Genomic DNA, 26,156 nt, shown 5'->3' with positions numbered 1-26,156 from the left:
AGCCCGCCAGGCTCTTCTGTCAGTGGGATTCTCCCGGCAACTGGAGTGGGTTGCCACACCCTCCTCCAGGAGATCTTCCGACCCAAGGATGGATGCAAGGTCTGACTCCTGTGTCCCCTGCATTGGCAGGCAGATTCTTGACCCACTAGCACCACCTAGGAAGCCCACCTGGGAAAATCATAGTATTGTTTATCCAAGACAGTCTTACCCCTGATTCTTCATGGGTACTCAGATAGTGCCCTCTGGGGAAGTAAGGGTCTTGTGTTGCTCGTCCTCCTTCTTATTTCTTTGTGGAGGAGCTGGCCACATGGCCATCATCCTCCTGCACACGCAGGTTACTCTTCGAGGGTCGCAGGGTGAGAGAGGTCCTGGCAGAAATGACTCCTCAGGAATTTGGTTTCGGGACTGTGTTAGTTTCTTGGGGGGCTCTCGTAACGAATCATCACAAATGCGCTGGCTTGAAAAAACAGACATTTATTCTCATTGTTCTGGAGGCTAGAGGTCGAAGTTAAGGTGGTGGTGGCGAGTTTAGCTCCTCCTGGAGGTTCTGAGGGAGGGTTCATTCCACTGGTCTTCCAGCTTCCAGTGTCTTCCGCAGTCCTGGCATCCTTATCTTGTAGGTAACACTTCGGTTTCTGCCTCTGTCTTCATGTGGCCTTCTCCCCATGTGTCTGTGTCCTTGCCCCTTACAGGGATGCCAGTCCTTGGATTTCGGGCCCACCATAAGGCCAAGGCATTCTCACCTGGAGGTCTTCACCATAATGACATCTGCAGAGACCTTATTCCTGAAATAAGATCCCATTCGCAGATACTGGTGGTCAGGAGTTGGGCATCTTTCAGGACATCTGTAGACTCCAAACGGGCGCAGGGAGGTTCTCGGCTCAAATAGCGTGTGAAGGACTTGGTACAGACATGCATCTCGGCACGTGTGTGGGCTCCAGGGAAGCCCGCTGCCCACCCTGTGAGCAGATCCAGGGTCCCTGGGGGACTGAGGGGAAGGAGAAGTCTCCCCTCACCCTGCCGAGGAAGTGGGCCTGGCCTGGTGCTCAGGGCCATGAACCCACCTGATTCACAGCAGGTGGGGCCCTGAGCTCATTTCACTGCACCCCAGGCAGATGGAAATCAGTCTTCTCACTTGGGCGGGGCTGGACTGGCGCGGCTGGACCTGAGGACATGTCCCAGTTTGTCCGCTGGAGTTACTTCTGGATCTCTAAAGAATTGTATGGAGTCAGCAGATTTTTCATGAAGTTACTTTGTGTTTAAAACTAAGCCAGGTTTTAGAGACTCTTGTTTTATTTATGAGCCACCCGTCTACAAGAAATGTCATCACCACAAAATAAACTCACTGTGGAAAGCCTGAGCCCAGGGTTGGGATTTTAGGTGGCAGTCGATGTGATAGCATTCCAGCTCTACCAGCCGATTTAGATGGTTGTGTGGGAGGCCTTGCTAACGACTCTAAACTTGAGCTCCCTATTAGAGTCCAGATTCTGATGACAGTCTCAGAGGCATCGGTCACTTCCCCCCCGGCATCTTTCCTGGGCAAAGCTGTAAATTGGCAGCACTCACAGGAAACGGCATGAGCCTGGAGGGGCCTCCAACAGACTCGCTGCTACAAGGTGCCCAGGTGTGTGCCGCCCAACTGCACTTTGAGCTGCACGCAAATCTGATTTCGGGCATTTATCCATCAGCTCTTATGCTGTGACTGAGCCTGCGGTGACAGGTGCCATGTCTCAGTCTTGATGGAGGTCCCGTGTTTGAAGAGGGAAAGCTGCACAGCTGATGTGGGGGCCGCTTGTAATCGACAAGCACAGTGTCATGGGGTCATGTACGTGGCTGGACATGGATCTGGGGGAAGATCTACTTGCCAGTGCTTGAGCATCTCTCAGGACTAGTCTTGAAGCAAGTCCTTTTGGAGGCGTGGCTGACCAGGCTGAGACGTACGAGCACTCTCCTTCCAGTGTGTGTGCATGGATTCTAGGCAATCTGTGGGCAGATTCCAGACACCTCACTACTTCTCCAAGGTGTTCTCTCTGGACACTGGCAGTGGGTGATTTCTAAAGGGCCATGCAGAAGGCACTGTACCAAATGCCAGAGGAGAAGACGATCAGTCCCTGAGAAACTGCTCTAGTTGTCAGGAAATCTTTGGATTCCCTGGTGGCTCAGATGGTAAAGCATCTGCCTACAATGTGGGAGACCCGGGTTTGATCCCTGGGTTGGGAAGATCCCCTGGGGAAGGAGATGGCTACCCACTCCAGCAGACGGAGGAACCTGGTGGGCTACAGACTCCAGCGGACGGAGGAACTTGGTGGGCTACAGTCCATGGGGTCGCAGAGTTGGACATGGCTGAACGACTTCACTTTCTTTTCTTTTCACTAGTGAGTGGGGAGGGGTGCTGGAGAAGGGGTGTGTGCAGCCCACCTGTGCCCCCAGGGCACTGCTGTCTCTGTAGGGGGGTGAGGGTGGCCAACAGCCAGAAGGAAGCCCTGGGTGCAATCAGCGGTGCACAGCTACAGTCCCCAGACCTGTGAGACCCTAGTAAGATCTGCTGTTTCCTTCACTGGAAAGAGGGAAGCCGGGTTGGAGATGCTGGGAGGATAGAAAGTATGGAGCCGAGAGGGACAGAGGCATGCCACTGCCTAGCAGGGAGCCAGTCTGCATCTGCTTGGTTTCCAGGCAGCCCCGGGCTGAGTGTGTGTGAAGGGTGTTGGGCATGGGGCGGGGGCGGGGAGGGGGGCAGGAGGTGTGTGTTGAAAAAGGCATGAGACAGAAACAAAAGGGGAAGTGTTGAAAAACTCAAAAAAAAAAGGGGGGGGGGAGGGGGGGAAGACTTAAGCTCTCTGCCAGCAGAAAAAGGAGAAGAGGTGAAAAGAGGTGTAGAAAACTCTCAACTTGGAAATTCTATTAAAGTAAAAAATTGCTGGGTCATTTCCCAGTGACCTAGTGGTTAGGTTTCTGGGCTTTCACTGTCGTGGCCCAGGCTCAAACCCTGGGTGAGGAACTGAGCTGCATGGAACTGCAAAAAAAGAAAAAAGAAAAAAGAAAAAAAAATTACAACAGTGGAATCTGTTTGTGTTTGGCTGCAGTGTATATATTATCTTACCTACTTTTATGAATGTCCAAAATTCTCCCTAATTAAATAATTAGAGAAGTGCCATAAGAACAGATATATTATCTGATCCCATCCAATATAGCCTGATACGTCTGTGTTTTTAAAAAATATAAGATATGCAGATATATATTTGAGGGTGCACTGAAAATTTCTGGACAGATGTATGAGAAACTGATAACAAGGCTCACCCTTGAGGTTTATATGGATTACCTTGTCGTGAGGAAAGCACAAGGAGTTTTCCTGTTTTACAGATGAATTTAATGCTATACCCATCCTTCCCACCATGACTTAGAGTATAGGAGCTGGGGATCAAAAGTTAAGGCCACAAGGGAAATTGGGGCTGAGGACTTTAAAACAAAGGTGTGCTCATTATAGTGTTATAATTTGTTTTGTTTTACTTTTATTTTATTATTTATTTTTGGCTGTGCTGGGTCTTCATTGCCGCTCAGACTTTTCTCTGATCACGGCGGGTGGGGGTTACTCTCCAGCTGGGGTGTGCGGGCTTCTCACTGCAGTGGCTTCTCTCCCTGTGGAGCTCGGGCTCCAGGGTGTGCAGGCTTCTCTAGCTGCAACACGTGGGCTCAGTAGATGCGGCTCCCAGGCTCTGGAGCACAGGCTCAGTAGCTGTGGCGCATGGTCCAGTTGCTCCGGGGCATGTTGGGATCTTCCCGAACCAGGAATTGAACCTGTGTCTCCTGCATTGGCAGGCGGATTCTTTACCACTGAGCCATCAGGGAAGCCCATTCTTTTGTTTATTTGATAGAAGAAAAGAATTATCCCATCATCAAAGGAAATATCTATCTGTAGTGTTAAAGTACAATACAATATATTTGGAGAAAGTGAAAGCATAGTCACTCAGTCATGTCCGACTCTCTGCGACCCCATGGACTGTAGCCTGCCAGACTTCCTTGTTCATGGGATTCTCCAGGCAAGAATACTGGAGTTGGTTGCCGTGTCCTCCTCCAGGGGATCTTCCCAACCCAGAGATCGAACCCAGATCTCCCACACTGCAAGCAGATTCTTTACCATCTGAGCCACCAGAGGACTCCCTGGTGCAAAGGATTTGTGGGAAAAGAAAGAATCGTTATTCTGACTCCTGTTAAAGAATGATAAGGTGACTATTGAGGGCTATAGGTGTAGGGACCACTGAGGTGGGATCTTGCAGTAGGGGAAGGAGACCGGGGTCAACTCCAGATACAGCAAGAAAAGGTGGGAATTTGTAGCCCAGGAGGATGTGGGTTGGCGGATGGGAAGCTAACTAAGAGGAAACAGCAGGGTTAAGGGGAGAGTCTGGCTAAATGGCTAAATCGAGCTGGCAGGATTCTTGTTAAAACTGGGGGATGCAGAGACAGACAAGGAAAGTCTAAGAGTCAAGGCTGAGCTGGGAAGAAGGCCCAGAGGAACCTGAGAACAGTTTGGTTACACAGAGACACTGTCAGGTCCTGTGTGCATGCTGTGGGATCTGGGTGAACAGCTCCCATGTGCGTGGACACGTGTGGAGGTCTACTGGTGTCTGCATGCCGTTAGACCTGGGGTGGAGATGTTTCTACATTGTGTTAAAAATAGATTCCTATCAACCTAGAAGGATGCATTTCATAATTTTGCTTTAACTTTCCGAGTCTGGAATGGGCTAGGAATCTCACACAGAATTGTAATACTGGCAGAGCGACAGCTGTTCTGTTATTGTTGCCACGAACAGGGGAGATAGGAACCGGAAGGGGCATAAAATTTTCATGGCCTCTCTGCTCTTGTACAGTCTTTGTAATCTGGTGTTGTTTCAAAGTTCACTCATTGTGAAAACCGCCTTGGCCCAAGGTGCCTAGAAAGGACCAAAAGAGAGGAAAGCACAGAAAAAATGAATGGGGCTTGCCTGGGGCCGTGTAGACCGTGCCTGCGTCCAGGAGAGCGTGGGTGGACCTGTGAAGGGTGGGGAGATTGGCCGGGGCAGGGGCGGTTGGAAGCAGCTCGTGGGCTAGGGAAGAAGAGAGCTGTGGTGTCTCAATGAACTGAACGAAGTAACATAATTGCTTGCTGATTTCCATTGTCACGCAGATAGCGCGATTTCACATTCCTGGGGGTAAAAAGATCCATCTGTTTTATTCACAGGTTGTACTCCGACTATCTCTACTTTGCAAGTTCGAATAAATCTGCAGATGACTTCCATGAAAAAGTGACAGAAGCTCTGCAGCTGTTTGAAAATTGCATGCTGGATTATTCATTGCGTGCCTGCGTCTACAACAACACCCTCAACAACGCCATGCCTGTGCGTATGCGGAAGGGCTGCTCCGCGGTTATTGTGCCAGGGCATTGTGGATGGGGATTTTAGCATTTAAACAGAGAAGCGTTTTAATGTGCAAATGCCTCTCCCCATGCCTTTGAGCGGTGGCTAATGCCAAAGAAATATTCATGGATGTAAAATCTATAAAAGCTGATGGGCCCTTTCAGCTGGCACCCTGCTTTCTTCCTCGCTGATGGCTCAGTTGCAATGCTCACTCCTCCCCCTCTGCAAAAGAAAGAGGGTGCATTTAGGAAGATTATTATTTAGCAAGGCTCGGAAACACACCCTGCAATTAGGACTGGCAGACGTGAGGACCCAACTCTCTGATTGTCTTAAGAGTGTTCTCTCTAATGCTGGATTGTTTTGTTGGTTTAAAAAATTACCCACCAGTGACTTTCAGTGCTTCTCCGACTGAGTCTTAATGCAAAATTTTTTTCCATCGATCCCTCTTTTTTTGCTCTCCTTTGCCTTCAGGAATATAGCTGTATGTTTCTTGTGGTTGCTGCTGTTGTTCAGTCGCCCAGTCGTGTCCAACTCTGCTACCCCATGGACAGCAGCACATCAGGCCTCCCTATCCTTCACCATCTCCTGAAGTTTGTCCAAGTTCATGTCCATTGCATCAGTGATGCCATCCAACCATCTCATCCTCTGATGCCCTCTTCTCTTCCTGCCTTCAGTCTTTCCCAGCATCAGGGTCTTTTCCAATGAGTCAGCTCGCTGCATCAGGTGGCCAAAGTATTGGCACCTCAGTTTCAGCATCAGTTCTTCTAATGAGTATTCAGGGTTGATTTCCCTCCAGGTTGACTGGTTTGATCTCCTTATCCCCTCTTTTTTTCCCCATGTAAAAGAAGCTGTTACTGGTGACTTCAGCATGGTGTAGCTAAGGGATGGTTTCGCACTGCACAGCACCCTGGGTTGTCCCAAGTGCCTTCTCAGCAGGCTTGCCACAGTGGTAAGTCTCCTTCAGCCCCCGAGTGTGGTCCACAGGCTTGCTCCACGTGGTAGATCTGCTTGAGGTGGGGGCCGGGGAACCCCCAGGTGTGATGGGGTTCGAAGTCAAGAGGGTTCCCTCCCTTTTCTTTGTTGTCTAGACTATTTTATCTGACAGCGTTGCAGGAAGGGGGCTCTTGTCTAACTTGGAAATGAATTGTCCAAGGAGACACACATGCAGATAAAGCAAGAGACTTTATTGGGAAGGGGTGCCCCTGTGGACGGAGAAGGCAATGGCACCCCACTCCAGCACTCTTGCCTGGAAAGTCCCATGGATGGAGGAGCCTGGTGGGCTGCAGTCCATGGGGTCGCTAGGAGTCTGACATGACTGATCGACTTCACTTTCACTTTTCACTTTCATGCATTGGAGAAGGAAATGGCAACCCACTCCAGTGTTCTTGCCTAGAGAATCCCAGGGACGGGGAAGCCTGGTGGGCTGCCATCTCTAGGGTCGCACAGAGTCGGACAGGACTGAAGCGACTTAGCAGCAGCAGCAGCAGCCCCTGTGGAGAGCAGCAGGGTAAGGGAACCCAGGAGAACCGCTCCACCAGGCGGCTCAAAGTTTTAGGTTTCGTGGTAAAGGGGTTAGTTTCCAAGTTGTCTCTGGCCAATCACTCTGACTCCATCCTAGCTGGTGGTGGGTGCATGGCTCAGCCAAGATGGATTTCAGCGAGGAGGATTCTGGCAGGTTGGTAGAACATATGGATTGGCATCTCCTCTTTTCTTGACCCTTCCTGAATTATTCTGGTTTGTGGTAGCTTGTTAGTTCCATATTCCTCACCACGTGTTCCTGACCTGTTGTTAAGATAGCTCATGCAAGTGGCTCCTACCTTGCATGGCCGGGGTAGGCGGTTCAGTCAGTGTCTCCCCTAAGAGCAGGCTGCACAGAGGAGCAGGTAGGATCCCAGGCCGCCCTGCTGGCGTGTATAGTTTTGCAGGGAAGACGCACACAAAGGATCAACACAGAATCTGGCCCCTGAGCCCGGGAGCCGGTCCCGCCTGCCTGCCCTCCTGCTCCCCACGTCCCATCTCCCTCTCCATCACTGCTCTACAGCCGCACCCTCCCCTGCTGGGTCCTCTTGCCTCAGAGCAGGGATTCACAGGTGTGGTCCGAGACCAAGAGTATCGGCATCCCTGGGGACTTGTCGGGAACGCATACTCTCAGGTTGAGTCCCAGACTCCAGAATCAGGAGCTTTGGGAGGGGTGGGGGGCGGTCCATCTGCCTGTGCAGCAGCCCTCCAGGGGTTGTTTTGGGCACTCGTCTTGGGGACACCTGGTTCCAGAGCCTACCCCACGCCCCTGCCTGATACGTGCTCCTCATCCTTCGGGTCCTGCTTTAATCCTGACTTCAGTTCACTTTCTTTCCACACCTTTCATTTCCCCACAGCCTGGATCACAGTTGGCCATTACAGATAATTGTTCTTCACCAGTTTAGCTCCACCTCCACCAGATTGCAAACTCCACGTGGCCAGGGGCCATGTCTGTTACATAGCAGCACATCCCCGTTGCTTAGCATGTAACCTGGCATGCAGGATGCACTAGAATATTTGCAGAATGAATGAGTGAATGGGTAGTCTGTGAAACTAGTGGAGAAGCCGGGTGGAGAGTTCCAACTGATTCCCTAATGAGGAGCAGAGGGGTTCGTGTGCTCTTGTCAGGGGAGACCCTGCACCGCACTCCTCAGCTCTTTCCCGGCCTGGGATGGGGGCACAGGTCCCCAGGGCGAGGGCCCAGCTTCGGGACTAGGCTCTGGTGGGTGTTCTCCAACCGACCCTGGCAGGCTCCTTGCCTTCCCTGGGCCTCTTGTGTTTCCACCCAGAGCCGGCTGAAGCAGATAAACTCAAAGGCCTCTCTCAGCTCTAATGTTTTTAAATTTTAAACATACTGGGCACTTCTCCTAAAGACTCTTTTTTATCCCCATTCCACTTTGATTCTCTGATCGGTACTGGGGAAAGATGAGGGGAGGGGTGGTGTGAGCCTATCTTGGGTTGTTAGCAGTGATGCTCCGTGAACCAGAAACTGTCATTCGAGGTGAGCAGCACTTCCTTTGACTGGTAAGGGGGTGGGGGTGGGGGCTGAGGGGTTGGAGTGAGACAGGAGTGTCCAGGATACCGGGAGGGCTTGCCCACCCCTCTGCCCCTGCAGAGCCCTCTCAGGTTTGTTTCCTGCTTGCCCCAGACGGTCCCTCTGCTGCTGACCAGCCCTCCTGGGAAGACAGACTCAGTTGCAGGAGGCCTGCCTGGCCAGTGCGGGGGGGTTCTGTCCATGAAGGCACAGACGCACTTCCAGGGAAATGCTGTCCCCTGTGGCCGGGTCTAGGGACCACTGCAGCTACTTTAAAACACCCCCGTCCTGCCACAAAGGCAGGAGCTTCTAGAACCTTCTAGAAGGTTCTCAGGAGCGAAGGCAGGTTCTCTGGAAGAGATAAACTTGGTCAGGCTGGTCCTCCTTGGAGGGACAGACAGGCTGAGAACAGAAAGCTCTCAATGATTTAGCAAGAAGCCGTGCTCACAGTGGTTGTCTGTGTTGGAGGCGACACATGTGTTTATTTCTGAGGCTGGCACGTTCCTGTTTTCTCTTTATTTCTGGCCCAGCTTGAGGTCTTTTTACGAGCTGGTGTCTGAGGTAGCTGCAACCTGAGGGCTGCAGGCAGCTAATGAATTCTGAAGACAGCTTTCCTCCCTCCAGTTGTTTTTCTTCCTCCACCACCTCCCACACAATTAGAAGAACAATGAAATGGAAAAAAAGAATAGCGAGAGATGAAGCCACTTAGCGTCTGTACGTAGCGTCTGTACGTATTTTGTCAAGGTTTCACCGTCTTATGGTCGTCAAGGTGTTCAGCGTGGGAGTGCCAGGGGGCTTGGCCTCATGCGGGATGAGGAGATGACGACTGGGATCCTGGTCCCCACCCTGGAGGAAGGAGGTCAAGGTCGAGCTGGGAGGGAGCGGAAGTAGGAGGTGAAAGTCTGCGTCAGGAACCAGGATTGCGCACTGAGAGGTGCTCCACGTGGGAGGGGGTGGGTTGGGGGTCTAGCCAGGCCAAGGACTTTGCACACAAGGAGAGCCAGGTGAGGCCAGGCATCAGTGTGGGGAGCTTACCCTCAGAGACTCGAGGTGGGAGCACCAGGCAGGGGGCTGGGACCGTGCCTGAACAAAGAGACGAGGCACAACCAGAGGCCGGACACAGAGCGGGGTCCCTGAGTGGGGGGCACGGATGGGAGTGCTGGAGAAAGGGGGGGGCCTCAGCAGAAGGGGAAGGGTTCACTGTTTTTCCGGAGCTTTGTAAAGCCAACTGTGAAGTCAGAGGGAGCAGTCCCCAAGACCACTCTCCCTTCTGACACTGTTTGCAAACTGGGGGACGTCCCCCAAAGTACCATCATGTTCAGTAATTCACTGGAAGCAATCCCAGAGCACACGGTTGGCTGTTACACTCGTGGTTACGGTTTACAGCAGGGAAGGGACACGGATTAAAGTCAGCCAGGAGAAGCATGTGTGATGGTACACGCAGCATACTGCCGGCCGGGGACGGCCACCCAAGCCTTTGGCGTCTGCAGCGTTTCTCGAGGCTCCATCACGTACTGCCCACCTGGCTGACCTTTACCCGTCCAGTCCCTCTTGGAGGTCAGACTGGTCCTTCGAGGCCCAAAGCCCCCATCCTAAGTCATGCTGTTAGACTGTCCAGTGGCCAGACCCACCCCCCCGCCCCCCTGGCAAGCGAGATACTCTCATCAGGCAGGACTTCCCAGGTGGCTTTAGGTGGCCTCCCAGGAGTCAAGGACCAAGGCCAGACATCTCTGTGGGTCAGGTTAATGCTTCACCACAAACGCTTGCAGTTTGGCATGGGAGAAGGCACAGGAGAAGGACAAGGACCCCGAAGTGCAGGTGGACAGGAAGGGCTTCACACAACGCTGCTCAGACTGGGATGTGCACACACATTGAAGGTCATAGACCTCCATGTGGTGCCCGGCATTTGGCGGCTCCTCTTGTGGCTGGTTGCTGGGCATTTGCAGGTGTTTCTCACGGCTGTTGTGTGCTGGGTATAGAAGCAAAGGCAGCTGGGTCCTGTGTATAGGAATTCCATGCCACTGGTGGGCGTAACCTTGGCCTCTCCCTTCACTCAGGTCCTCTCTATGTCGTGAAGATACCTACAGGGTGGTTCTAAGGATGAAACGAGACCCTGAGTGTGGGAATCCTTTGTGCATGGAACACAAAGGCCTGCACAGGGCAGCAAGCGCGAGTGGTGTTGAAAATCCGGCTTCTGGGGACGTCCCTGGTGGTCCGGTGGTTGAGACTTCGCCTTCCAATGCAGAGGGTGGAGGTTCAGTCCCTGGTCACAGAGCTAAGATCCCACATGTCTCTTGGCCAAAATGTAAAAACAGAAGCGGTATTGTAACAAATTCAATAAAGACTTAAAAAAAACACTTCAGTTCAGTCACTCAGTCATGTCCGACTCTTTGCAATCCCATGGTCTTCAACACGCCAGGCTTCCCTGTCCATCGCCAACTCCTGGAGCTTACTCAAACTCACGTCCACTGAGTCGGTGATGCCATCCAACCTCTTGTCCTCTGTCGTCCCCTTCTCCTCTTGCTTTCAATCTTTCCCAGAAGCAGGGTCTTTTCAAATGAGTCAGTTCTTTACATCAGATGTCCAAAGTATTGGAGTTTTAGCTTCAGCATCAGTTCTTCCAATGAACACTCAGGACTGATGTTTAGGATGGACTGGTTGGATCTCTTTGCAGTCCAAGGGACTCTCAAGAGTCTTCTCCAACACCACAGTTCAAAAGCATCAATTCTTCGACACTCAGCTTTCTTTATAGTCCAACTCTCACATCCATACATGACCACTGGAAAAACCATAGCCTTGACTAGACGGACCTTTGTTGGTAAAGTAATGTCTCTGCTTTTTAATATGCTGTCTAGATTGGTCATAGCTTTTTTCCAAGGAGTAAGCATCTTTTAATTTCATGGCTGCAGTCACCATCGGCAGTGATTTTGGAGCCCCCAAAAATAAAGTCTCTCACTGTTTCCATTGTTTCCCCATCTATTTGCCATGAAGTGATGTTTCCATTGTTTCCCCATCTATTTGCCATGAAGTGATGGGACCAGATGCCATGATCTTAGTTTTCTGAATGTTGAGCTTTAATCCAACTTTTTCACTCTCCTCTTTCACTTTCATCAAGAGGCTCTTTAGTTCTTCACTTTCTGCCATAAGGGTGGTGTCATCTGCATATCTGAGGTTATTGATATTTCTCCCAACAATCTTGATTCCAGCTATGCTTCATCCAGTCCAGCATTTCGGTCCACATAAAATTTCCAGCTTCTGAAGGTACTTGTTTGCTGGGATTCCTCCCGCTGTTGGTTTATAATGTGTAGTGCATATAGAAAAGCATCTACGGTTTTGGAGGAATTACCCCTGAACTAACGCCCGCCTTCTTGCTCGGTCCTAGGTGAGGCTCCAGGTTGGGCTGTACGCCGTGTACCTTCTAGACTGGCTCACCGTCTTTAACAAGGAGCAGTTCCTCATCCTCCGCCTGGAAGACCACGCCTCCAACGTCAAGGACACCATGCACAGGGTCTTCCAGTTCCTCAGCCTTGGTATGAATCTTGAGCCGGACACCCACAGAGCAGGGCGGGAGTTCCATGGACACCGACCTGCCGGGTCCCAGGCAGACTCCGTGAGCCTGGGCAGGGTGGGCCTGGGCGGGGAGAGCCACAGATTAGCGCCTGTTGGTGAAGCACCAGCTCCAGATGGGGCCTTGTACGCAGTGTGGGGAGGGGGTCTCCGGGGAGGAAGAGACAGCCACTCATCTGGGAGCTTATGGTCCAGTGGAAGGAGAGGAGGAAGCAAGGCTTGAATCACCGAGTGACTGATGGTGACATGGGCGAGGAGTGATTTAGTGTCCTCATACACGTGAAATCCTTACATGTGACTTGGGGGTCCCAGCTGCTGAAGGGATCTTGGAAGGAGTGGTGTGAGCTGCGCCATGAGAATGGACAGGGTGTCCTGACTGCTGGAACTGTCTTTCAGGGGCCACAGGGCCTGGAGGAGGGGATGGGCAGGTCATCGGTTGTCCCTGCTTTGCTGGGACCCCTGGAGGCAGAGCCACGTGGCCAGGTTTGGGCTCCTGGGCCTCCAGGGTGAAGGACCCTGTCCCCACCCAGAGGAGACCGTCCCCTCGAGTCCCTGGTGGCACTTTGTGGTGGCAGGCTAATTCACTGGCCCCAGTGACGGCTGGTAGAGGCGTGTACACGGGTGCAGAGGGTCCCCGGTGGGCAGCACCCAGGACCCCTCGAGAAGCTGGGCCGGCCTGCACGTTCCTCCCCCACAGCCACCCAGACGCCCCCGCAGCCCTGTCTGATGAGCTTGCCTGGGAGTTTTGTCAGTTGAATATTTCCTGAGATCCATTTGCCCGCCGCTGGGACTCAGGGCCCTTTTGTCATTTGATTCCTGTCTCCTTCTCGCGGAGACCTGGTAATGCAGTCGAGTGCGATTACCTTTTCCTTTTAAGGCCTGGAACCGTTTTTCCTTTGACTGGGCCACCTGCAGACTCTGGCACATTTCAGTGACTCGTCTTTGGTCCCTAAGATGGACGCTGGCAAAGGCCAGTCCGTTCCTTCCCTGTCACGTAACCCAGGGACACTGGGGTGTAGTTTCTGTGCATGGACTCAGGACTTCAGCCTGACCCTGAGAGCCCTGGGGCGCAGAGGCCGAGTGGGGATCCTGGAGGTTGAGCCAGTGAGAGGCTTCAGGTCCTGCGGGCTGGGGGTGGAGGCTGCACTCTTGGGAGGCAGCACCTGCTGGTTTGTTCTTGGGCCTCCCCCCACGGACACCCCTGCTGCAGGTGGAGGTTCAGCCAGTGGGGGGTCCCTGGGCACGGGTGGCCCCCACCCCTCCCCCCGTGGTGACTGCACAGCAGGACACACGGGGAGAAATACGGCTCCACCACGAGGCCCTCTGCAGCGGCCTGGAGTGGAAATGGTGGAGGCAGAATTCGAGTGGCCGGTTGCAGAGCATCTCCGTGCGGAGGCCGCGTGTGGCAGGCCACAGCTCTCCAGGCACAGGCCGGCTCCTCTTTACGGGGCTTTGGAAGTGAAACCAGGAGGCGAGGCTGCACCCAGAGACCCAGCTGTGCTTCCAGGGTGGCAAACACACCAGACCACGTAGAAGGCATCTGCTTACAACGCAGGAGACTTGGGTTCGATCCCTGGGTCAGGAAGATCCCCTGGAGAAGGCAATGGCAACCCACTCCAGTACCCTTGCCTGGAAAATCCAATGGACAGACGAGCCTGGTAGGCTACAGTCCACGGGGTCACAAAGAGTCGGACACGACTGAGCGACTTCACTTTCACTTTTCACTTTCCCTCAGCAACTCCGAAATGAATCCAGCCAAAGAATCTGAATCTCCATACACATTCTTACAGGAACCTCCTGTCTTCCCAGGAAGCATGGCCTGGATTCTCTCATTAGGGTTTCTTATGCCCCTCACTGGCCTCACAGGCTCTTTCCTTTGCGTTCTAGGACCCTTAAGTGAGAAGCAAGAGGCCTTGATGACCAAGAGCCCAGCATCCAACACACGGCGTCCTGAGGACCGGGATCTGGGGCCCATGTGGCCGGTCACCCAGAGGCTTCTGCGGGACTTCTACGGGCCTTTCAACGCCCGGCTGGCGCAGGTCCTCGCCGACGAGGCCTTCCTGTGGAGGAAGACGTGAAACCGGCTTCCCGGCGCCGGCAGGGCCGCGGTTTCTGTGACTTCCATGGTCTGAAGGTCTCTCTTGGGGAACCCTTGCACTCAGAGCTTGGAGGAGACCCCCCTCCCTGGGCCCGTGTTTGTGGAACCCGGTTTCGAATCCTTTGTGACGTCACGCAGCCCAGCAAGGACCCATCGCCAAGCCTTGGATGGAGGCTGTTGGAGATTCCACTTGGAAAGGGGTCCCCTTCTGCTCTGAGAGTGTCCAGGCTCCGGGACGAGGCAGGCGGGCGCTGGGTGGGGTGCAGGAGGGTGCTGGGTGTGGAGTCTGGGTTTTGACGATTCCGAGATCCACTGGAGGCCCCACCCCAGGGAGGGCCAGGATACACACTACACATTCAGTTTCACAATCCTCTGTTCAGGTCACTAAACCTCAGGATGGCGGAGAATGGAGGCTCTTTCATTTTTTTTTTTCACCTTTTACCCCAAAGTCAGCCCTTCTGTCTCTTCAGATATAAACCCCATCAATTTCACTATTTACGAGAGAAAAGACACAAGTCAATTTTGGGTAGCATGTTCCTGTCTCGGACCTCCTCCCCTTCTGTCCTCGTGGACTTTACTTATGTTTAAAAAGAAAGCGAATGTATTTAAAACAAACCACTTTCTGCATTCACTGGCTGGAGCTCTCTTTTTCTGTCCACGTAGATGTTTTCTCAAGAGTTTTTTTTTTTTTTTTTCAATTTCTAACTGGAGATATAAATTCAGTTTAAAATCAGAAGGGAAATGGTCACTGTTAATGCCAGACTGAACACCTTGAAGGAATCGATGGAAAAATCTGTGCACCTTGGCCCCGGCTGTGCCCCCGAGGGCCTCAGAGAGCTGCCTGCGCTGGGAGGTTTTAGTTCTGGGGGCAACAGGCTCCACTGCTCTGCCTTCCTCTGTGGTGAGCTTGTTACCACCTTCTCCTCCGTACGTGGCCAGAGGGCCTTCCTCACCCAGCGAACTGCAGAATGCCCGTTTTGGATCCAGAAATAGACATGTGAGCTCTGCCTGGGCCGGACGAGCTGTGCTGGGATTCCATACAAGAAAGCCAGGAGCAGATCCTTGACAGAACTTTCTGGGCCACTTGGCAGAACTTTCTGGGCCACTTGGCAGCTCGGTTTGCTGTCAGATGCGCTGACGGTCTTGCTGTTTCTTGGAGGTGATGGGAAAGATTGAACACCGTTCTTGCACACAAGCCCCCAGGCAGGACCCCCAGCTAAACTCTGCACACGGTTGTCAGTGGAAGGTTCTGCGAGTCAGAGGTCTCCAGGTCGAGGTGCCAGGCACACCACCAGTCAGAAAGTGCAAACGCCTCCACGGGCAGCCGCCACTCATGGGGCTGAGGATTCACTCAGCTGTCCCATCCCTACTGCCGTTGGAGGTGGGATGCTCTGTCCACTCGAAGGTGCGCGGCAGGCTCGCCCGGGCACGGCCAGGCTGTTTCTGCTGTGGAGCAGCCCGGGTCCCGAGCACCCACTTTCAGGGACAGGCCCCCTCTTCCTCTCTCCCCGTGGCACTTGGAGCAGCAGCGCACAGGAGACCTGTCCTGAGCGCGAGGTTCTGTAGGAAGATATCACTGGCGCATACGTGTGTATTTCTTTGCAGTACAGGGGTGCGTGTGTGGGTGTGTGCGTGTGTTTCTCAGCGGGTTCCCTTCAGTTCTGTTGCCTGTCAGCCCCCTCTGCTCTGGACTCAACCCCCATTCATGGGTTCATTTCTCTGCCAGTTCTTCAACAGCTCATCAGTTTCAGCCCACGTTTTGCTCCTCGGCCCCAACCGTGGTCACGAGGACTTTGCTCACGCACCCCCTGCATGTGAGCAACATGCAGCGTAATTCTACTTCTTACAGAAGTGTTAACCGAAAGTCTGAGTTCCAATATTATTTGGTTTATTATACAAATCTTTCTACAGACGCAGGCCCATCCGTGGGTGCCAGTCAGCACCGTCTGCACGGACACGGTTTCTCCAGGGGCCTTTCTCCAAAGGGCTGGCTGGCTGTCGCCTTTGCTTTCCTCTGCTCTCTTGTGTGCGAGGCCCCTCTCCTGGTGACAGCAGAGCTGCCATTTCGAGCGGTGGTCCTTGAGCCCATCATCCCAAACCAAAGCGAATCAGAGCCTCTCTCACTACCCAGGTTACTGTGTGTCCCCAAAGCTGTGCATCCGATTGTATTAAACTATGCCCCCTTCGTTGCGTTAAGGTGTGTTTATGAACCATCATTGTGCTGTCCTTTTGTTAATACTGATCGTAATTAAACGTGGACCCCAGAGGGCACGCCCTTCCTCCTTAGCCGTCACAGCACCCATGGAAGTGTGTCCGCTGAGTGCAGGCGTGTGAAGGAGCCACAGGAGGAGCTCAGCGTCTCGCCTGCTGCACTATGAACCCTGTACCCAGGGGACCTGCCACGCGTGGTGACGGTGAGAGAGAGGACGTGGACGTCCCCAGGGACTCCGGCGGATGGTGTGAGTAAGGGCGGTGAGGTGCAGCCCTGTCCAAGACGGGCCTAATGTCATCTTCAGACATTCAGGTTTCAAGCTTGGGTGATCAAAGGTCCTGCTGCTCCCAACAGGCTGCTTTCCTCATGTCTCAGGCCTGCCTGGCCCCTGGGGGCTGCGACTTTGAGGTTCCTGGTGTCACTGTGTGCATGTCATTGTCCCTGGACACTATAAGGCCCCCAGGTGCAGCCAGGGCAAGCCTGAGGGAGATGAGGTAACCTCAGGTCTGGGGCTGCGGGAGCCTGGGTCATCCTGGAGGCAGTGGGAAGCCGAGTCAGTTCCTGAATTCTGGAAGGACCCACTCTGGGTTCTCCTCTCCCCAGCACAGCCCCCAGTACTGGTGTGTCGGAGGCGAGAGGTGGTAGCAAGGCCGGGCCTGCCAACGAGGAAATCCCCAGCTCTTGATGGCAAAGCCAGGAACAGTTTCACTCAGCAAGGAAGGTGCTGGGCCTGTGAGAAGAAGGGGCGGTGGGAGACGGGGATGGGGGCAGATGGGTGTGTCTGGAAGGTGGATCCCAGGACCCCCTCCCCCGGGGCCTGTCCAAAACCCCCGCTGCTGTGAGGCCACTCCCACCCCCACTCGGGACCCAGCTCTCAGGGAACATTCTGATGAGGACCATCTATATCTGAGTGTAAACTTTCGCTCAGATTGAGTGCTCAGTCTCTTCAGTCGTGTCCAACTCTTTGTGACCCCGTGGACTGTAGCCCACCAGGTTTCTCTATCCATGTGGACTCTCCAGGCAAGAATACTGGAGTGGGTCACCATGCCCTCCTCCAGGGGATCTTCCCCACCTAGGGATCGAACCGGGATCTCTTAAGTCTCCTGCATTGGCATGCTGGTTCTTTACCACTAGCGCCACCTGGACTCTGGGCTACAGGATGCTAAAGCTGGATCAGCTTTCCTTCCCGTCTACAGGTCACACCTGCAAAGCCCATTTCCCAGGTAAGACATATCTCTCGGTTCCAGGAATTAGGATGTAGGCATCTTTGGGAACCTTTATCCAGTCAGCAACAGGGGGTGGTCCCCTGAGCAGATTGGCAGTCAGAGGATGCAGGGGGTGCCCACTGGCCTGCCCCTTTCGGACAAGCAGGTCTGAGTGGGCAGCGTCTGCCTAGCAGAGGGAGGCCCAGCTTCCCAATGTTCTGTTCTGAGACGGCGCCTGTGAGAGGAGGGAGGAGACAGGGCGAATGGCGAGTGGTTCCTTCATATGTTTCTTCCAAGTGAGCCTTGCTGTGGTCCCAGGGGGACCTGCAGAAGCCACACGGGCACTTCTGAGTTTCTGAAGTTCAGTTGCTCTGAAGTGAGTCATGCTTCCACGGGAGTCGCTTTTGAAAACCACACAAACGGTTAGAATGTTTTCTGGCCCCCGAGGGGCTCTTGGGGACCCACCGGCCTCCAAGAGGGAAGCCTTTGGAAAGCAACCACCAACCTCGCTGTCAGCGCCTGGGCCTCGTGGCCCCAGGCTGACCTCCACTCCGTGACCTTGGCTCCGTCCTTGCTGCTGAAGCCCTGCCCTGTCAGCATGGCCTCGCCCCCCTCGTGTTGCCTGCCCCTGCCCCTCATGGTGCCTGGCCCCACCCCCTCGTGGTGCCCATCCTTTGCAGAACGGCTCTTGCAGGTCCCAGTGGGCAGGGCGGAGGCTGGGCAGTCCTGGGCCTCTTTGACCTGCAGGTGGCTGTCCCTGAGAGCCTGCAGGTGACGAGGACACCACAGAGACGGAAGTGGTGGCACCTCAGCATCTGCAGAGGCCCCACCGGAGGAATAGTAGTCGTTCCCCCTTGTCTGCCACTTGGAGCAGCTGGGTCCTCCCGCCAGGGGTCGGGACCAATCGGTTGCACCTACGTTCATCACCCGCGCACTTGGGCAGAGCAAGAAGTAGGGCTGTCCATCCTGTGTGAGTACCCTGCTCTGTGGGTGCCCGGCTTCGAATTTGGGGCACAGAGGAGAGTAGAAGGGGGCCTCAGCCCCCACAGTGGAGAACCCCAGCTGGGGGTAGCAGGGCAGTGAGCATGGGGGGCTGCCAGGGCTCCCAGGGCTTTCTGTCCACCTCCAGCTCTGAGCGGGCCCTTTAAGGTCAGGCCCAGGTCAGATCTAGAAGCAGGTTGTCTGGACCCTGGGCCTCCCGAGTCTCAGGACTTTCCCAAGACCTCTGTGAGGTAGTGGGGGACCCCGCCCTTCATTTCCCTGAGAAATTCCCTTCTCCCAGAGCAGAGAAAGCCCGGGTCCTGGGAATAAGGCTGGAAGGTTTCCAGCCTCTTCTCTTGGAGTCATGGGCCATCTTTCTTCACCATTCTTCCCCTGAAAGGCACAGTCTGACTTGCACCCACCAAATTTGGCCCCCGAAGAGGACAGTGTGGGGAGGGGGTGTGGGGCCAGCCCTGGGCCTGGAGCCAGATGAGCTGGGTTCAAGGCCGGGGCTGTGTCCACCCCGTCTCCTTGCGGACACCACAGGCCCCGGTAATGGTACATGAAAGTATAGAGGATCCGAGAGCTACCCGTCTACCTGAGGTCCCACAGTTCCGATCTCTGGAAAGAACGAGCAGAATGTCAATTCAGAAGTTTTCCTTTATATCTTCCAAGTCAGAGCTCTTAACCATGCTGTAGCGTACATTCCCCACTCCTCATCAGCCTCCCCCTCCCCAGCTGCCTGTCTGCATTTCACATGTCAGCCCCATCTCTGATACCCTTAGGCATAGGGCAGCAGTTTCTGGGTCTTCTGGGCAGAGGTTTCTGCAGACCTGCCCACCTAGGGGTCTAGGTGGTGACCAGAGCTTCTAGGGGAAAACAAAGGGAAGCAGACACGGCTTTGTTTGGCCAGAAGGGTTTTGCCGCTGAGACTCGGGCCGGCAGAGGAATCCTCCAAGTCCTGGGTCGGCCAAGCCTCCCACTCACAGGACCAAGAAGACTTTAGGGGGCTGGCTGTGGGGGCTTTGGAGTCACAACATAAACGGACAGGCTGTCCCTGGACTCAGCCCTGCCCAGTGGCCTCAAAGGCACCAAGGGGACACCCAGCTAGAAAGTCTGCAGAGTCTGCATTTAACTTCTTAGCAAGGGTTTTCTGAGCATCTACTTTGCACAAGGCTCTGGGCCGGGCATTAGGGTAGAGGGGAGGCTGCTCGTCTGTTCATTCAGTGACTGCTTCACTGGTTCTTTCACCACGTATTTATGGGGCCCTGACTGTGTGAAGTGGGGGTGGGGGAGGGCAAAGGTCAGAGGTCAGAGGCCCGGATGAGGCCCGGAGCTGTGTCCACGGTAGGCGGGATGGGCTGGGTGAGGTCAGAATTCTCGGAGCATCCGTAAATCCTTCTTAACCACATACACGTTCTTAAACATTTGATTTTTACTTAAAATATTTAAAGTACATTCATGTATCTGTCTTCTGATATAAGGGCCAAAGCCTTTTGCCCAAACATGAGTCTGCAGATTGGAGTTTCGGTCGTCTTTGCGGCTGAAACCACATCGTTCTGAATCAGCACTGGTTTCTGGTTTTTGTTCTCTAAAGGCGTACGAGAACTGAAAGGCCCTTGTGAAGCGTCAGAAGGCAGAGTCCTTCGTCATACGTGTAGTTACTCCCCTCGTGTGTGCTGGGACTTACCAACCCTTCCGACCTGGTTTTCAGAAAGTGACTCATATTTTCCACTCGTATTTCATTTGTTTACATCAGCGGTTCTCAAGCTGTGGTCCGAGGATGCTGGCGACCCTCAAGACCCTTTCAAGAGACCCACCAGGCAAAACTAAGACTCATGACCATACCAACGTCGTTCACTCTTTACCTTCTCATTTCCTCTCGAAAGTACAAATGATGAATTCTAGAGGCTGAAGCCTGCTCTGATAGCTGATGGACTCACGCTTGTGCATTCATGGGCTTTGAAAGTCTTTCAACCTTAATTTCTCCTGTAGGGAAGCCTGGTGTTCTGCAGGCCATGGGCTCGCAGAGTTGGACACAACTGAGCGACTGAACAACAACAAATACTGATAGATGTGAACCATATAAACAAAAGCTCTTTGGGAATATTCAATAATTTTTAAGAGTGCAAAGGAGTCTGGCTACAAACAGTTTGAGAACTGCTAGTTTCTATATTTATTAAATCACACATTTCTGATATCAAGCACAATTGGCATAAGAAAGACTTGGGAATAAGCGTAACTGACTTGCAATAAACACAGAGTTGACTGGAGGGCATTTTGCAGAAAGGCCAAGAGCACTAAGCCTGCCCTGAGCATCGGCTAGGATGCTGCGGAATGAGGAGATGGGCATCTGTCTGCGCGGAGGCAGACGAGAGGCATCCACGGTACCCGAGGCGACGGAGTGACAGCGACGTTGCTGTTACGGAACACGTGCTGCGCGCCAGGGCCTGTGCTCAGTGTCTCCGTGGAGCCTCACCACCACCCTGAGAGAGGGCTTCTGCTTATACAGGTGGGGCAGCTGAGGCTGAGAGGGGCCGACACTAATAAGCCCGAGACCACCCCCCTGCCGCCCAGCTCCTGAGGAGCAGAGTTAGGCCTGGATCTCAGGTCTGCTGATCTCCAGGACCTGCCTCTTAACCAGCTGTCCTCACCCCTGAGTCCCTGAAGTCTCCCCAGTTTCTAAGGAGGCAGGTGGGGCGGGCAGTGAAGTCAGGTGGGTACCCGTACCTTCCGCACAGTCTGGGCCGGGAGGCCGACACAGGCAGTGGGGACTGAGGTCAGGACCAGGTGGCCTCTTCAAGTCATTTCCTTGTGGAAGCAGCAGAACGGACATGAACGGTGCCCCACCCCCTCTTCCGTGCACCCCATCAGTTGGTGCCAGCCTTGTAGGGGCCTTTGGGCAGAGCCTTGATCCTGGCCTCTGCCCCCTCTTTCTGCCTCCCCTCTGTGTCCCGCACCCATCTGGAAGGGAGGAAGCTGAGCTCTGTGTGTGTTGAGCCCCTGACTTTTTAGGGGATCGAACAGGAGGGACCGGCTGCTCCAGGGGCCCTTCCATCTCATGGTCTGAAGCTTCCTCAGAGCCCAGGAATCCTGGGTTGCCCCCATCCTGCCAGTTCTGAGGTTAGTGAGGGGCCCTCTGTGTTCCCTGTGGGCAACAGCTCCTGCGGCCCTGTGGGTTGGAGTCACGGGTGAGGAATGGGGAGTGGCCGCTTCCCTCCTCGGGGCTGGCCTCCCCACGGTCACCATGGAGATCGTTCGTTTACTCCCACCTCCACATGAGATAATCTGGAGAAACTGCCATTTTTCTACACTTTCAACATGATGTGGAATTCAGGCAAATTCCAAAGCCAGGCCAGCCTCCAGTTCCAAAGGCAGCCTACACGGACCTTAGGGTGCCGGCCAACTTCCCCTAAGAGGGCACACACCTCACCTCTGCTCCACATTGTCTGTCTCCCTGCCTTTGCTCAAGCCATTGTGCCATCAGGAGTGCCCACCCTCCCCATTGTTCAACTGAGTCAACTTCATCCCCCCTTCACCCCAAGGCCAAGTGCAAACATTACCTCCTCCTCCATGACGGCCTCCTGGGTTCCACCCTGTCTCCCACCTCCTGACCTGCTTGAGGACTCTTCCTTCCTTGTCTCACCTCTGTCTAGCTTGGCCCTGATTGCTTTCTACGTGACTCAGTAGTCACTCATGTGTTTTTGTCTCCCCTCCAGACAGTGGATCCTGGGGACACACAGGCTGTTCCTTCCTCCACCCTTAGATACCAGCCGTGGAGTGATGTTCCCGAGAGGGAGGCCGAGAGTGCCTGAACTGGGAGTTTGGTGATCTGGACGAATCTGAGCAAGTGGTTTGACTTCTCCGAACCCCGTTTTCCCCAACTTCTGAACAGTGTGAGGTACCTGGAGGATTGCAAGGGGCCTTTTCAGATCTGCGTTTCTCTTTGTTGCCTTTTGAGAACTCGCCACATTCCCCAAGCTGCTTCCATGCCCAATGTGTTTTGCAGACAAAGTGTCTGGAGAAGGGATTGGGGCGGGTGTGGCAACCCCCTCCCCATTCTTCAGGGATTCCAGGAAGCCGGACCTGGGAGTAGGAGGCTGTCACTGACATGCAGCCCTGTGCTGCCCCCGTGTGACCTATGTGGGCACTGCACCAGGAAAGCCTTTCTCACCAACCTCTCTGAGGGCTACCCTGACAGATGCCCATCACCAACCTGGCTGGCCCGCTCAACCTCCCGCTGTCTTCCTGCTCACCTCTCACCTGGGCCAGGGAGCTCCTGGCGACCAAGGATCATCTTAGGATGAGGACGCCCCAGGGTGGAAGGACTAAGATCTCCGATCAGCCAACCAGGCGAGTTGTTCTGTGTGGCAGAGAAGGGATTACAGGGGCCTCCAGAGGTGCTCACACGTGCTTCTTGGTCTCCAGGCCCTTCCCAACCCCTGTCTCAGCTAAGAGGCCTGCAGGCCATGTAGGATCCTGCCTGTCATGCCTTTAGAGAAAGGGAGGCTGGGAAAGGGCCAGACTGACTCCCAGTCCAGTGGTCCATCCGCTCCATCTGGGGCCACCAGGACACAGTGCCTGATACACTGAGCTGAGACCCTTCTGTCCTTTGGGACTGGTGGTGGTCAGACACACACACTCCCCCACCAGCCCCTCCCCATCTCAATCCTTCCCACGTGGATGCCTCCCCTTCTCAACCTTGACCGCCCACCTACCCTTCCAAGTACCCTGTCCTAAGCGGATCTGAACTTGGGTCTCATGCACCCTCCCAGGCTCAGGAGAGCCTGGGGGAGCCCTGACCCCCCAGGGGGCCTTCAGGGGGGAGCCCTGACCCCCCCAGGGGGCCCTCAGAGGTGGGAGTGTAGGTGATGAGGACCAGGCTAGAGCTCCTTCCTCACCCATCGTTGTTCTGCCGTCTCCACTCCCCACAGCATCCTTCCTGGGCTCTCCTGTCTCCTTGCAAAATGGACCTTGAGGCCCCCGGCTCCAGGGCCATCTCCATAAGCCAGGCTCTGTGGCCTCTAGCCCCACCCAGGCAGGCTCTGCTGCCCTTGTCCTTCCTAGATGTGAGGGGACAGAGCTCGGGGGTCCAGGGGGAGCCCCTTTCCCCAGGGCGTCCTTTGCTGACACTTGTCCTGCCTTAGTGTAGGCACACTGAGGTGTTGGGCTTCCACGTGGCAGCGGGTACTCCTCCTGCTTGACCTGACCTTCCTTCCCTGCTGCTTGCTCTCTCTCCTGCAGTGAGGCATGTGCTGAATGGAGCAAAGCTGGCTGGGCTGGACTTGGGTTCCAATAGGCAGGTCTGGAGACATGGCCACAAGGCAGCTCTGGGAGTGTCTAGGGTGTCAATGACAAGCCAAGCTTGGCACAATCCAGAAGAATCGCTGTGCCCACGCTGCCAGGACATTCAAAGACACACTGCCTAACGAGCAAAGAAAATGACCGCGCTTTACCAGCAGCTGCTGCAAGACACGTTTGAAGGGTCCAGTTTGTTATCTTCCCTCCACTTCCTCACAGCTGTCACCCTCAGGCTTCTTAAGCTCCTGCTCATCTGTCCCAGTTGCTTCAGGAGGCTTCTCCCCCGCCACCTGGAGACTGCCCCTTCCAGAGCCCATCAGCTGAGAGGTGATCTGGTCCAGGCTGCTCGCATTTCAGTGGCCAGAACTCATCATGTGCCCCCTCCAGCCATGGGACAGGCAGTCTGCCAGGAGCTGGAAGGAGAATTGATGTCAAGGGTCATCTCCAGTGCCCCCAGCTCCCTCAGAACCCCCACGGGTTCCAGTCTGGCCCTTCTTAGTCATTTTCCCACCTCTCAGTCACTTTTGGATTTTCTGCCTCTTTGTACCTGCACTGCATTCTGTGAAATTCCCTCCCATTTATGTCTCAGTTCACCAAATCTTTCTACTTCTCTATATCACCAACCCTGGTCTCGAAATTATTTTCATTTTTAAATGACATTTTTGGGTCATTTTCAATTGTAGAATTTCAATTTGGTTCATTTTCAAGTCTGTATTTTTTTTTCACAAAACTTTGTTTTTTAAATATGGGTTTTGTTCCTTCTTTATGTCTTTAATCATTCTAAACATGATTTATCATTTCATTTGAACTGCTCTGTTGTTATAAGTGCTTGGAGGATTAATCATTCTGTTTTTTTTTTTTTTAATCTGCTGGCTTCCCTTGTGAATTGTTTCCATGTGTAGTTTGTTATTTTAAAAAATCATTATGAGTTTTCTTGGGGTATGTCACCATTTTTTTTCTCCTAGGAGATTCCCATGTGCCCTTGGATTGGAGATACTTGCAGAAAGGGCTTTCATTTTTGCTTTGGTCTGAAACCAAAGGTCACTTCTCTGGAAACAAAGTTTGCAATCACTTTTGGACTTGGGATGCCCTTGCTTTATAGGAGGTATAAATTAAAGCTGTCTATGTGATTGGGAAGGGTTTCTTTTTGTTGTCATTGTTTGTTTTTTTGCTGTTCGTTTTCTGTTTTATTCTCAAAAAAAAAAAAAAAGTTTTTTTCTGGAAAAATCCGACACAATTTATCCTGCTTCCTAGGCTAGGAATTAGGGGACATTTATTTAAATATTTTTAATAGCACCCAAGCAGTTTGATGTCCTTTGCAGCAGAAAACATGAAGCAGCGCTTGGGCGGCCAAGCTGGTCGCCCTTCCGCAGAGAATGGACCGCAGGGGCCTGGGAAGCGACCGCGAGGAGGGAGCCGGCGGCCGCGCGTCCTCCAGGGGGCGCTCCTGCCGCGAGCCCAGACCCGTGGGCGCTGTTCTCCCTGGTTAGCTGTGACTACGGGACGCTGAAATTCAGAACGAAAGGAAAAATCCTTACCACCCGTCACTCCCCAAATACATCTACGTACATTTGCATCTATTGGACTGTGTTTTTCAGCATTTGCAGTGTTTTCCTGACTATTTGAGAGATTTGCTGGACTGGCTGGGGAACCAGGACGGGACACACGTCCCACAAGCCCAGCTTGTGTCTTCTGCTGTGACCCTGCTCGGTGGTTCCACCGCTTAAAGCAGTGTCAGTGTCACTCTCCATCAGACTCATGACCAATACTTCGTATATTGCCTCGTGTTTAAAAAATGCACACAGTCAGGCAGAGCTGGGTTTTCAGGCTTTCCAGTCTCCTGGTCTAAAACCCTCGGGCCAGGACTGAGAAAGGGAAGAGGAGGAGCAAAAAATGGTGAAAATCTTGTGAGTATGTGTGTGTGAGTGTCTATGTGTGTGAGAGTGTGTGCGTGTGAGAGAGTGTGTGTGAGTGTGTGAGTGTATATGAGTGCATAAGCGAGTGTGTATGAGTGTGTATGAGTGCGTATGTGAGTGCACGTGTGTGTGTGAGTGTATGCATGTGTGTGTGAGTGTAAATGAGTGCATGAGTGAGTGTGTATGCGTGAGTGCATGTGTGTGTGTGTGTGTGTGTGTGAGTGTGTATGTGAGTGAGTGCATGCTTGTGTGAATGTGTGTGTGTATGTGTGAGTATGTGGTGATATCTTCTACCCTCAAGGCTCCTGGGCAGAGCATGCAGCCTTCAGGAAGGAGGCTCCTTTCTGTTAGGGTCCCCAAGAGCAGCAGTGACCACCTGGGTCCCTGGGCCCTGCAGTGGGACCTGCGTTCACCTCCGGGACACTCTGGCCGAG

The 26,156-nt window shown here is 53.7% G+C and overlaps 1 protein-coding gene across 2 annotated transcripts in view; it reads left to right on the top strand.

Moving 5' to 3' along the window:
• CHST15 (carbohydrate sulfotransferase 15) overlaps positions 1-24,943 on the top strand; it is an 89,214-nt gene extending 64,271 nt beyond the window's left edge. Inside the window, exons 6-8 of one of the 2 annotated variants that reach the window (XM_070781053.1) lie at positions 5,216-5,372; positions 11,825-11,972; positions 13,897-24,943. In XM_070781053.1, coding sequence (XP_070637154.1) covers positions 5,216-5,372; positions 11,825-11,972; positions 13,897-14,087 — 496 coding nt within the window. In that variant the 3' untranslated portion in view covers positions 14,088-24,943. The remainder of the gene's footprint in view (positions 1-5,215; positions 5,373-11,824; positions 11,973-13,896) is intronic. The other variant, XM_070781052.1, reaches the window with a different exon arrangement.
• Positions 24,944-26,156: the final 1,213 nt, after the last annotated feature.

This window comes from Bos indicus, chromosome 26 (genome assembly GCF_029378745.1).
Source record: "Bos indicus isolate NIAB-ARS_2022 breed Sahiwal x Tharparkar chromosome 26, NIAB-ARS_B.indTharparkar_mat_pri_1.0, whole genome shotgun sequence".
NCBI lineage: Eukaryota > Metazoa > Chordata > Mammalia > Artiodactyla > Bovidae > Bos > Bos indicus.
This window is presented reverse-complemented; position numbering and strand designations above follow the sequence as displayed.